Source organism: Rhyacophila brunnea, unplaced genomic scaffold (genome assembly GCF_057557595.1).
Source record: "Rhyacophila brunnea isolate RB1 unplaced genomic scaffold, BYU_Rbru_1.0 scaffold_3, whole genome shotgun sequence".
In the NCBI taxonomy this organism is placed as follows: domain Eukaryota; kingdom Metazoa; phylum Arthropoda; class Insecta; order Trichoptera; family Rhyacophilidae; genus Rhyacophila; species Rhyacophila brunnea.
In genome coordinates this window covers 48,411,426-48,424,905 of record NW_028232965.1, presented here as the reverse complement: position 1 = coordinate 48,424,905, position 13,480 = coordinate 48,411,426, and the positions used below count along the sequence as shown (strand labels likewise).

At 31.9% G+C, this 13,480-nt stretch overlaps 1 protein-coding gene across 1 annotated transcript in view; it reads right to left on the bottom strand.

Annotated features, from left to right (window-relative positions):
- Positions 1-429: 429 nt before the first annotated feature.
- LOC147068470 (UPAR/Ly6 domain-containing protein crok-like) overlaps positions 430-13,480 on the bottom strand; it is a 79,802-nt gene continuing 66,751 nt past the window's right edge. Inside the window, exons 2-3 of the mRNA XM_085953391.1 lie at positions 2,972-3,169; positions 430-1,806 (exon numbers count right to left, since the gene is read on the bottom strand). Of these exons, the coding sequence (XP_085809517.1) occupies positions 1,592-1,806; positions 2,972-3,169 (413 nt within the window). The 3' untranslated portion in view covers positions 430-1,591. The remainder of the gene's footprint in view (positions 1,807-2,971; positions 3,170-13,480) is intronic.

Genomic DNA, 13,480 nt, shown 5'->3' with positions numbered 1-13,480 from the left:
TGCTTATGCAAAAATTAAACGAATCTTTCTATCACTACGAGATTTTGCATCCATATTGACGATACCAAGTATTATTTTATAATATCAAACCATTAATATATAAATTTTTGTTGTTGGTTGTAGATAAACGGCAGACGATGAGCTAAGCAGGTAGGAGTCTGGAATGTTTTTTTCTTCTTTCTATAAACCTACATACCCAGTATACTGATTTTTACACACTTTAAAGCATAATTCCAAATGCTGAATCGTCATATTATAAAAATATAGGTGAAACATTCGTTAAATATATATTTTTAATTCAATCACTGTAAAACATGTGAATTTACTGAATACAATTTAGTTACATATTATTAAATTTATCGGTTAAATACTTTTAGTTACTATGCACACTAAAATGTGACATTAAATTTAAATAAAGACATTTTTTTTCGAATTTTAAACATTAATTTAAAAAACAACAACATTTTATTGAAACATTAAATATTCTTAGAATAAAAAATGATCTTCCATTGTTTATTTTATTTATAGTACCTTTGTAATTTGTTTATCTGTAAACACAATTTTCAATATTCTTTTCAAATCTTATTTAAAATGCTGTTTGTTGTGAATACTAATAAATGTTAATAATATACAAGTCTACAAAAATAAAATCGACCATTACCTTAACATTAATCACCAATAAAGAGATATCTTTTGAAAAGTACATATTTTTTGTAAAATTACATTAATGTGATTTGAAACTTAACAGGCTATGATGTAGTTTTTACAACCGTACCAACCTACGAAACAAATCGATATCTAAACAGATTGCAAAAGTGTTTTTACTTACACGTGACATCAACAACATTGAGAATAAAATAATAATATATTTATTTTATGAAAAAATCGTGTCTTATAAGAAATCACAACATTCAACCGGTTATTTTTCAAATTCAATTCCTACGCTAAACACAAAATTTTATATTTATAATATTATTAAAAGTACACTTATGAAATGATATTGTACTCGCAATATTACAACTACATTCGGGTCGATTTGAGTACTAACTTAAAATTATAAGACCTTTTTTCAATTCACTTAAATATATAGAATTTCAATAAAATTTTCGTAATTTTTATAAAATAAATTACTCATGAAAACTGCATTAAATAATGTAAAATTGTATCACTAAAAACATTGATTTAAATAAAATAAATCTAATATATTGTTCTCATATCGACCCTACAATAATAATAATATTTGCAATTAAATTAGGTAGGTAATCTAACTTATTTTAATCAACTCATGCGAATGATGATGTGCTTTTTACTGGTTTAATAGTTTAAATAATTAATTGATCTGTAGTTATTTTGGATCATATTAAGGTCCTTTTGTTAGAGCACGATCACAATAATATAATATGTCGATGTTGTTACAATGGCAATAGCTATAAATGATAAATTAAAAACTTGTTCCTTTTTTTTAAATTAGGCTGTATAAATGAATTTTATTTTACAATATAATTTGGAGTAATGGCAACACAGGCACCTATATTCAAATGACTGCAGCATCTAATACACCCGCATGATTAGATAGAAAATAATACTGTTTTTAACGCATACGTAGTGCTGCAAGTATTGGTAGAGAGATAAGGGCGGGCAGGAAAGCTAAACCAGTGGCCGAGTTGCACCCATCGTGGTCGCAGGTTTGGCAATACACAACGCGGTATTGGTTGGAACCGGATCCAGTGTTGTGGCAGTCTCCGATGGGCTGATCGGGCATTTGCCAGGTGCAAGCGCGGACTACCGTCAAATCGCCGTTTGGTGCTGAAGAGAAAATATTATTTCATTAAAAACTGTACACATTAAAATTTAAATCACAATTAGACAAGGAATGCACATTACTATAAATTAAAATGTAAATAATTATTAATACGATGGTACTCTATGGTAACTTTGCGACGTCGTGAGATTCAATGCAAAGTATGGGTTAAACCATAGAAGGCGATCTTCATGGGTGCAAAAATTTACGAAAATGTTTCAGTCTCACCACAATGTTTTCATCACAAAGAATAACAATATAATTGTTGCATAAATTAGTTAGGAGCGAAGTCAGACGATAAAAAAGAAACAGAGATAACTATCTCTCAAATATTTATTTTATAACTTTATGGGAATAATCCTGTATTTCTGTTATATGTCGGTTGCTTGATGTTTGTGAAAGGAAAGATAGAAACACATTATCATAATATGTAAATTATCATCCATTAATTTAATAAACTAGTTACAAAGTCGCTTATTTCTATAAACTTGTATTTCAAGCTGGCTTCAAAGTAAGGATTTTAAATAAAATATTTTCCAAAAAATTGGACATTGGTAAAATCATACAGTATTATGACTCTCGAGCATGGCCCCTACATCCTGAAGTGGGCCCCAAGACCAGGATCTTTGTCGCCCCCCCCTACTTATCGCTAAGGATAAAGGCAGTGTGACGCTCTACAGTAGCGTTTTCCAAAATGATGTACGCGGTAAAATTTATGTGTATGTATATTTAGTGTTTTTGTGTATTTTTACATACATACATTTGAATTATGGAGTTGTCGAGTATTCAAACACAATTAAAAATTATTGTACAACCACATAATATTAAATAATAACATTATTGAAGGAAAAGAGCGCGCGACTTTTTTTTTCCTAGTGAAGTAAATTTGTGATGTATGTTTATCTCACTTATTTGATTGACCTGCCCCGCCGGGCTCCTTCTGAGCTCGGTCCCCCAGGCTAGGGCCCTGTTAGCCCCCCCCCCCCTTGTGGGGGCCATGCAGTCTCGAGTCTCCACTAATGAATGTAGCCAACTTGGCAACTAACTTCTGCATTTAACACAAGTTTAACTATGATGGATTTTATATGCATGATATAAAAATGTCATTAAATTCAAAAAGTGGAGGTTACTCAGTTATGAATCAAATCAGTATATATGTAGACAACTTACAAATTTGTTTAGTTTTCTTGCACACAGATCGGGCGGATCTCATGTAAGGATAGTTCTGTCCATGGCCCTGGTCCTGATTTTGGGCATCGCAGTTGGTCAATACGTAGCCAAAGTTTCCGCGCTGGACGGTTGCGTTGAAGGGGTCACTGCATTTAGAGTCCAAGTCTGAGGAGCAGGTCCAGCACTGCAGAGCCAATCCTATAACAAAAAAATCGTAACCGCTTATTAAAATTGTTCAATTGGAGAATATAAAAAAAAAACACATTTAGACATGAGGCCAATATTTTATATAGTAAGTTTATATGAAATTCGTGTATCAATCTATCAATTTAAAAAACTTCAAAACCAGATCTGAACCGCGTACCACTGGTTGTCCATGAATGATATAAAAAGTTACTGTATACATTGTCTGTATGTATTTGCCTAAAATGAAAATTATATTATTTTGTAAATTCATAATGGTATGATTCTCACAGAACAGATCAATAAATATAATTCAGATAGGCTATACCCCAATACAGCACATTTTGAAACAGGGTTTTAAATGTGTGAGTGTCCTACGAAAATGAACCACACATTATAGACGTGCAATAGTGTGTGTTGCAACCTTCAAATACACCAATATTGAATGATCGTCAGTGCATAAACCGAGAGCAGTTGTCCGAACGTAGGATATGACACGTGTTTAAGTTTATCCCACACCCCGTAGATATTTCAGTTCCCATTAATTATGTGCTCCCTGGATGATTATCTTCGTATACATAACATGAGTGACGCAGCTTCTTATATGATTTTTCTACCCGAGATGATAGTAGGTACACACGAAAGGTCATGGTGCCAAACCAAGATGTATTCGTGGTTCTCTCTCCGTAATTCAGTACTTGATGGAAACAACGTGCGTGCCTCGGATTCGTCTGCATGAGACGAGTCACAAAAGAAACTACGTCTCACATATTATTATTTATACGGAAAGGGTCTCTTTGACTTTAACTATAAATAGCAATGTATAAAACAATATTTCTAACAATACTTCTTGATAATCATTGTATTGTTGACAACATGATAAGCAATGTGCAAGCAATTATTATTTTGCTTCAAATCTGTGATGCATAAAATTATGATTACTACTCTATGCATTCGTATCTATCTATAACTGCACGTGAAAGTAATCAAATAAACTCAGATACACGACGATGTGCATAATATTCTCCCTCCCTCCCAATATAGAATAAACTGAGATTTGAATCAAATACAAATATAATATAATATAACTATAAAATATACTATAAGTCAGCGATTTCCAAACTGGAGGCGCGGAGTATTGCAAGGGGAGGCGCGATAAGTTTAACACAATTAATATACCCACCGGTTTGCAGTTTGCAAAATGCATAGTTTATAAAACAGCCGCTAGTTATAAACTATATAATTATATAAAAGGTTGTTTACAAACCTTTCTGAAAATATGGAGTCTAATTTTATAATACCTCACTGCTATACTATTGTGAAACACGCTGGCCATCTCGTGAAAAAAATAAATAAAAGGGTCAAATTCAATCATACTTTGAGGCAAATTTGTTTAGGAACGATAATTTTGTTGTTTAACTTGTTTATTTGGTTGAAATTAAATAAAAAATAGTGACTAAATCAATGCAAGGACCACTAATGCATTCACTGATTTAAAAAGACAAAGTGAAGGCATTCATAAAAAAATGGTTCGCCATGTTTCCACTTTTAAATGATTTATGCGCCAGGTAAACAATTTATTTTATTCAATGAATAATTCACAAGATTTTGAGAATGCAACATTCCATATTATATTAAACATACATAACTTGAAAACACCTCAGATACGTATACCCAAGTCAATTTTCAAGTTATTTATGTTCAATATAAATGGAATGTTGCATTCTCAAAATCTTGTGAATTATTCATTGAATAAAAGAAATTATTTATTATAATAATATGTATTAGATAAAAAAATATTCTTTCATGTTTTAAAATATGTAAGGTGAAAAGGCGACGAATCGTCGAATATCTATTTTTTTTAAAAATACGGTTTCAAAATAATAAAATATCGTCGACCATAATATAACTACGAGTAGATATAATTCTAACAAATATTTTAGTCTAGTATCTTATTTGCTTAGAGACGAACGTTTATTTCTAATATATAATATTTGAAGATGAAAGCATTTGACAACAGGACGCCTTGGCTCTCGGCCAGGCCTGGCCAGGAAAGGTGGCGTATCACCTCGATTCGCGCGCTGTCTCACCAAAACCGGGAGACTTGGTCACAATTAGGGATTGCAATACCGAATGAAAATATCGATACCGGTTTTTCGGTATTTTTTGTCGAATACCAGTATTCGTTGAAATGTATAGAAAAGCAGAATTATTCATCATTACCTATATATAATCTCTTTAAAACATTAGTGTATAGCAAAAACCTACCTACCTACATTTTATTACGTTGTCATCCAAAAATATGTATTGATCATAATATTGTAGAAATGGTAATTTTTACAAATAATTTGAATATATAAATAATTTTAACTAAAGTCCTCCAAAAGGCTAGTTCATCAAGTGCAAATAAATCTGGTTGCAGGAAAAGTTTCTTAAATTTAACACTTGTAGGTACAATATGATTGAACATTTTGTCACGGATATTTTCTATTTCGAAATAATATTATGTTAATTAATTTATCGCAACAATTTTATAAATATATTTGATGTATTTTATTTTACTATTATTTCACCTCGATTCAGTCAATATATTTGCATTTTAGCAGTACATAGCTTATAAACTTACTCAATTTTATAGGCAAAACAGTACAAAGTAATGGAGAAATAACATTAAATTCATTTTTTAAAATGTAAACGAGTGTGTTTTCTTAATACCGAAAATTCCGGTATTTTGGATTTTAAAATCAGGTATTTCGGTAATGATAAATACTGGAATACCGGTTTTGAAATACCGGTATTGCAATCCCTAATCACAATAATATTAACCGTGACATTCTTGGTTGCCCTCCTTCTGCTACGAACTCCTACACACCTGCTGTGCTGTGACATTGCGCGCTGAGGTGTGCTCGTAACCGTGACGTAATACACAACAAAGAGAGGTACATCATGCACACAGCACACCTAGGTACCCATCTGTGCATGTCATGCTGTAATACAATAATTTGCTATAAATAGGCCACAACGTGTGTTTAGCACAACTGAATAGGTACACGTGCTGGAACAAAAATAGTATCTGGCTAACAAAGGAACAATAGATAGTAAATTGTAAAAAAAACTATAAAAGTACCTAACTAATGAGTTTAATAATTCTGTCTTAATTATTATTATGTAAGTACGGGACTTTTGGTCATACAAAACATGTCAAATTTTATGTTCTTGACACTTAGCACTTAATAGGGATGACTATGGCTTCTGGTTCTTTCAGAAAATCCAATATCCGTTCAGGTAACAAACACAGTGAATATCACCTTCATTTTACTCTGAGTAACCTTTCCTGTCAGTTAAACAGAACCATTTTGACACACTTTGGGTCGTGTTCTCATTGATAAATTTAACAGTACACTATAATTATAATACAATATTATCTCTTGAGTATTGCCTCTGCAGTCGGCCTGAAACGTCGAGGAAAGAGGAGAAGAAAGAAGGAAAGATGGTATGTACCTATTACCTGATTATAAAACAAAATAATATAATAATTATGTTATATTGTTTCCAAAAGCCGACAATATTCAGGCCAGGGCACGAAGTTGCAAATTTCAATCGTAGTGCTAGTTGTTGCTTATTCTTCGAATGCAAGATATTAAACTGTTTGTAGAAAATAATGATTCTTGTAAAATGGTAATACGAGGATAATATAATAATTGATTTGAACGACATACTCAATGGAAGTTATAATCAATTACTAACACTACCATCGTAACTCGCTACTCAGTGTCCCGGCCTGACTACAGTTGACCTTGTGTCGACTCTACCTCACCCGTATCGATGCTACATAAGTTATCTACTCGCAGCATGGAAAAAGCGGCAGATTTTGGCGAAATATATTGAAAACAAAATTTGCATTGATTTCTAAATACGTATAGTTTATCAAAAGGTATAATAGAAAGTTATTCCTCTTCAATTAAGATAATGCTCGAAACAAACTAGTGGATGCTTGTCTGAGTTTGAAAATGATTTCTTTTCTGTTTACAGAAACTATTTTGATGGGGTTTAAGAAATCCAACGTTGTATTGGTAGTCATAATAAACCCACCCTCCGCTCAGGTCACGCGACCGAATTAAAAGCAGTGATGTTCCTAAGCGTGCAGCCATTAAGTAGAATTAAAATGCCACCCCTTCGATTTCTTTTGCTGGTAGAATATCTTATTGATTTGTTTACAAACTTTTTTATGTAGTGCGAAGTATAGAGAATGTTGGGAATCCCTGTTCTAGTTAGTTTAGAGTTAAAAAAAAATAGCTAATCTGCAAGACGACGATACAATTTTAATTTTAATTGTTATACCTACCTATCATTAATTATCTTCGATGGCACAGAGATGGCGTCATAGCATAGTAGTTACAATAGCTACCTACCTATCTGCCCACTTATGGATAATGAACAACTAATCAATTATTTAATTCTATTATAAAAAGTTATAATTGCACACTACCAAATAAGTCTTTGCATGCAAATAATAGTCGCGTAGAATAATGGAAATATAGAATAATGGAAATATGTAGGTAGGTATATAATATTATATTATCATTTTGAAACATACGCCATAAAAGAAAATATCCAAGAACAAAAATTGGAGTGAGTAAGGTTCAAGTTCACTCCGTTCGCTGTCTGCAGCCCTATGTTGTAACTTGTGACATGAAGTCACCCGACGACATAACGTAATTGTGACGTATGCTCAATACACGCATCGAGGCGAGCCGCCCAATGTACACGGCTCATCATATTATATAGTATTATGCTGAAACACCTATTTGTGTATGGGGACAATGAATAACGCCAGTATTAGAGTAGCGTTAATTTCTCGAATGCTATTGACTCACTCCGGTAGTACGTCACAATGATGTCATATGACGTCATGTCACCGGGCGACTTCAACTCACAAGTTACGGCGGCTCTCGTGGTGCAGTGGGTAAGGCGCTCGCCTTCCACCCGAGAGTTCCTGGGTTCGATTCCCGGTCATGACAAAAACATTTATGTGTTTTTCTCAAAGCCTGGGTGTTTGTGATTGTTCAAAAATTACTAACAACCACCTTGTACGAAAAAACAAGGATATGGTTATTAATAATTCTAAAAAAAAAAAAACTCACAAGTTACAACATAAGGCCTCTGAGCGGTACTCTTATACTGGTACCGATCCGTCTATGAGTTAATTAATACGTGATGTTGCAAATACAAAACCGACCAGCCTCGTAATTAATCAAGGTAATATTTTTACACGACTGAGGAAATTACTATGTAACCACGACCTAAACCTGGGACTCATGAGAATGGTTGGATGATATGTCTCTTCAGTTTTATTATATGGAGTGGAGGAGTGGATACTCACAGAAACGACGCTCAGAAAAATTGAAGCTTTTGAAATGTGGGTGTACAGACGAATGCTTTGTATCAGTCGGAAAGACAAAGTTACAAATGTCGAAGGTGAAAAAACCAAATAAAAAAAGGTCGCCATACTTTGGCCACATTATGCAGCATCCTGAGATATTATATCAACGTCTGCATTATACAATTGAAGGGAATATCCCCGGTAAGCGAAGTCCATGTAGAAGAAGAACGTCCTGGCTCAAAAACTTCACAGACTGGTTTGAGTTCAGCACACCTATTTAGAACGGCGATGGAAAGGGAGAAAGTGGCCGAACTCATCGCTGACTAGGGATTTCAATACCGAATGAAAATACCAATACCGGTGTTTCGGTATTTCCTATTGAATACCGGTATTCGTAAAATATAGAAAAAAAGAACAAAAGTATCTATATATATATATTTAGAAATAAAATATCTTTAAAATATTAATATTATGTAAACCTTGAAAAAATATGTAAGGTAAGATATAGTAGTGAGTAGAGGTTTACAAAATATGTCTGGTAGTTGGTACTTTCTTCTTCGAATCTTTCAATAAATTTATATTATGAAGTGTTCTTAGATGCGTATGTGTGAATATGCCTCACTGGTAATTCCACATAATGTTTTATTAATTTATTACACTTACCAAACACAATGTTCCTTACCGTTTAAACAAAATTATATTTATTCATTATTGTAGGTATAAAATCGTCACTGTTCTGGCAGAAGACACTAATTCGAAAAATGACATATTGAGTTAGTTATACCAAAATGTTCCTCATTTCAAACTTTACCGTCTGGAAACCTTCTTAATAAATAAACAGTCTTTATTTTAAAGTCATCCTTTTTACGATACTTAATAAACTCACATGTTAGACCATTTCAAACATTTTAACAACTTCAAAGTCAAATTACTCAAAACTAGTATTCTCCAGTTAGTGTTTTCTGCCAGAACAGAGACTAAATACTCTTCAGTAAATAAACATCAAACAATTTAGACACGGACAAGTTCATTATATTATATAATACTTAGTATTCCATCATGAAATATTCGCCACTAGGGCTGAGGTTACTAATGATTATACAAACAAACGACGTAACCCGACAAAAAATACAGTCCTCTTAAACCTTTAATTTTAATTAATACATTATGTTTTCACTTTAGATACCGAATATATCGGTATTATCTGATTTTTAAAACCGGTATTTTGGTATTGAAAAATGCTGGAATACCGGTATTGCAATCCCTACCGCTGACATTCGATAACGGATATTGCATAAAAATAAGAAAAATGATTTTACCAACATAATTCCGCTGTTGTTCTAGTTTTTTTTAAAGTACTATAAAAAAGTTATTATTATATTATTATCCCATAATTTAAATTAAATCGTCACAATATGTTATGTACAATAATATGTTGTAAATTCGAAGAGCAAAAGTTTGAAAAGTGAATTTAAAAAGAATAATTACACATTAAAAACTAGAACGGTACGATAATTATTATTGTACATTATGACAAAGTTACAGTCAGTGAATATTTCAAAAACATTTTCAAATGGTCATATTAAGTAGTTTGTATAATTTTGTCATTTTTAAATCATGCAAGCATACATCCGTTTGTCATTATAAATACATATAAGTAGTACGTCGGGGATTAAAAATGAAGTAACTATCACACATTTCATTCAGTTTTTTAAATATGAATGACAGAATCTAGACGGGTGCTTATCACCAACACAAATAATAATTATAGAATTCTATATAAACAAGTACACATTATAAAACATATATATTATTATCTACTGCAGGTGAAATCGTAAGAGAGTTGATAATGTGAAAGAACAATATGTTAAGTATTTTTTAACAAACGTAATTTAATATAAGTATTGTAATCATTTAGATGCTGAAAAAATATATAAAAGGAATGGAATTAAAAATGAAACCTTCTTAGTCCTCTGCTTCATTATTAATTATTTAATTGTCCCACAACAAAACCGCTACAATTTAAAAAATTGAGAAAATTAACATTGCAGATTTAACACGCGAAAATTATTTTTACGGTCTTTTCAATATAAATTTAAACAATTAAACAAAATTACAATGTCGCAGTTATACCTAAATGATTATTTGGCAAACAATTTTATGTTGAAATAAATCACATTGCATGTATTATGTATACCATGATAGACTATCAAAATGTAAGTTGGTACTTAGCTCAAAACAAGTATTTTATGACTGGCGATAGTTTAGTTACGGGGGTGCGTTTTGTGTGCTTTGTATGGTCATATTCAAATTATACATACACATAACAGATTATTTTGTGTTCCCTGATATTATACAATAAGTAGGTACACAGTATATATATATACCCATTATATAACTTACATCATAAACGTTTTTTATTTTTAAATCATGTTCATTACGTAACTATTTAATATGTTTATTTAATATTTTATATGATCATAAAATGATAATTATTCAGATAGTTGAATAAATTCGATAGATGTACTACAATTTTTCAATATTCTTACACATAATTTAATATAACTGTGTTTTGATTTTGCTTTAAAACAAAGAATGTGGATTAATTATTTGCAATACAAAAATATGTCTGAAACGAGAGAAACCGATTTTTACCGGGGTTCACCCATTTAATCCCCTTAGGTAGAACCGTCAGTGGGCGCGGATGCAAAATATAGATATTAATCAAATGGGGTCCAAAAGCTATGCTTAAAATTATGCTGCCTGTATGTTGGGCATAGGGCGTAGGGATCGAAAAATAAATAAATAAACAATTGTCGTTGGAAAAAATCACATCGTTCGGTTGTGCCTAACCAAGAGATATTTAAAAATTTAAAGTTCGAAGAGACCATTGAATAGGTGAGTATAAATTTAACGAAAGTATGTGGAACGGCAAAACTTATGAACGATAGGAGCGAATACAGCATGGGGAGGCCTTCATTCAGCAGTCAAACTTCTGTCACTGAGACTGTGGTGAGTGATGAGTGATGACTGATGACTGACGACGACGTAACCTTTGATAAATTGTTGCTAAAAAGGGGCCGAGACTAAATTTAACATGTAATTTTTAAATGTACGTACGTATGAATCACTTGAAGAATTAATTCGATGATGGTGTCATAAAAGTTTCAATCATAAAATTAAAAAAGTGTGTATCATCGATAGTCATATACTTATGTCATTTTATTTGCATAATTATGACTACTAGACCTGGAAGATTTTAAACAAATTGATAGTAATTATTATTATCAACTAGCTGAAGTACCAGGCTTCGAACGAGAGGTCGCTTCATTGATCAATATACATTTTATTTTACTTACGACAAAACAACAATAATCACATTCTTCAATATCAACATAACTGATTCATCTAGGCATATTATGATATGTCAAAATAAAACTAATTCTGAGAACAGTAAAAGTCAAACAAAAGAACACTGATTTAATAATTTATTCTGTGGTGAAAATTCTAAATTGGAAGTAACAAACTAATACATATTATTTTGTATTGCATATAATATTATAGATTGTCCAGTTTGATGATCAATGTATGGTTAAAATGATCAATACCTACGCGAAAGTGTCGGTAGAAAATGATGCATGGCCGCTAGGGATTTATATGGAAAAAAAATCGCAGAATAAGTATCGCCATCGAAAGGAAGTGTTGATAATTTTTTGACAGACAATGTAAAATTAAAATGGGAATAATTAAGTATGTAATTAATTAATCACCATTTGAAATATCATTATCAAATAACATGAAAGCAACAGTGAAATAAAGCGGAAAAAAGTCGACTTGCAATATGTATGCCAATCGATTGCTGAAAACTATACCCACATAATGAATCACGGAGATTAAAAAAATAATATCACCTGTACACGTGCATGGATGTACTAGTGTGTATTTTAAACTATCGCGATAATAACTGTATACACATAAAAGTGCTGCCTGTCTCACCAATATCATTTTTCAAGAGTAAGCGAGACGTGATATTGTAATTTTATATTACTATTTGACAGGTTGTGAAAATCGGTTAACTTCATAATGAGTCTGCGCGGTGTAGTTAATTTTTTACCGAAAGGTTCGCCATTATCGTTCTGCTGCGCAGGTGCAGATATAGAACAAATCCCAACTGTCGCGTGAACATTTAGGAGCTTCCGAACTTTTTTGTTTCATGCATGCAATCTTGCAACTTGCAAGATTATACATGTTTACATGTGCATGTTCTTGTTATGACCACGATAATACGTACTGTCAGCAGTAAATCCACGCACGTATAAACGGAGTATAATACCCCATTTAAATGAAAAACACCAATGTCGCATTTATTAAAAAAATGTTGTGTAACTTCAAAGCAACAGTGGGATAACTATAATAACCTATTTTTAATAATGTTATAAGTATACAAAATCTTACCATTATCAACTATTATAAACCGCAGAAAAAAAATAAACATATGTACAAGTAAGTAGTTAAAGATTTGAGTTGTATGAGACAAACATTAAAGTTCAATTATCTCGAAATTAATATTTTTGACTTATCCCACTGTTGATTTCAGGTAGCGATATATGATGGATGTATATTTAAATATTGTTGTAAACAGTAACAAGTATCTACGATACACAGTGTATGGAGTATTAAATCATTAAATCCATCTAAGGTGCTACCAAGTCACGAAGAAAGCATCTGTTTTTATTATTTAATTAAAATACATTACTCTGACTAAAATGACCCGGGGTTAAATGAGCGAAACTTTGAATATGGGGGGGAAACTTGTTCAGAATTCATTCACATAACATACATTGATGCAGGCAGGAAACCAGGGCCAAACTGGTCAAAGTGTGATGGAAATAATATTTTGGTTAATAAATTCAATACTGTTGGATGGAGTATCAACGATTTAT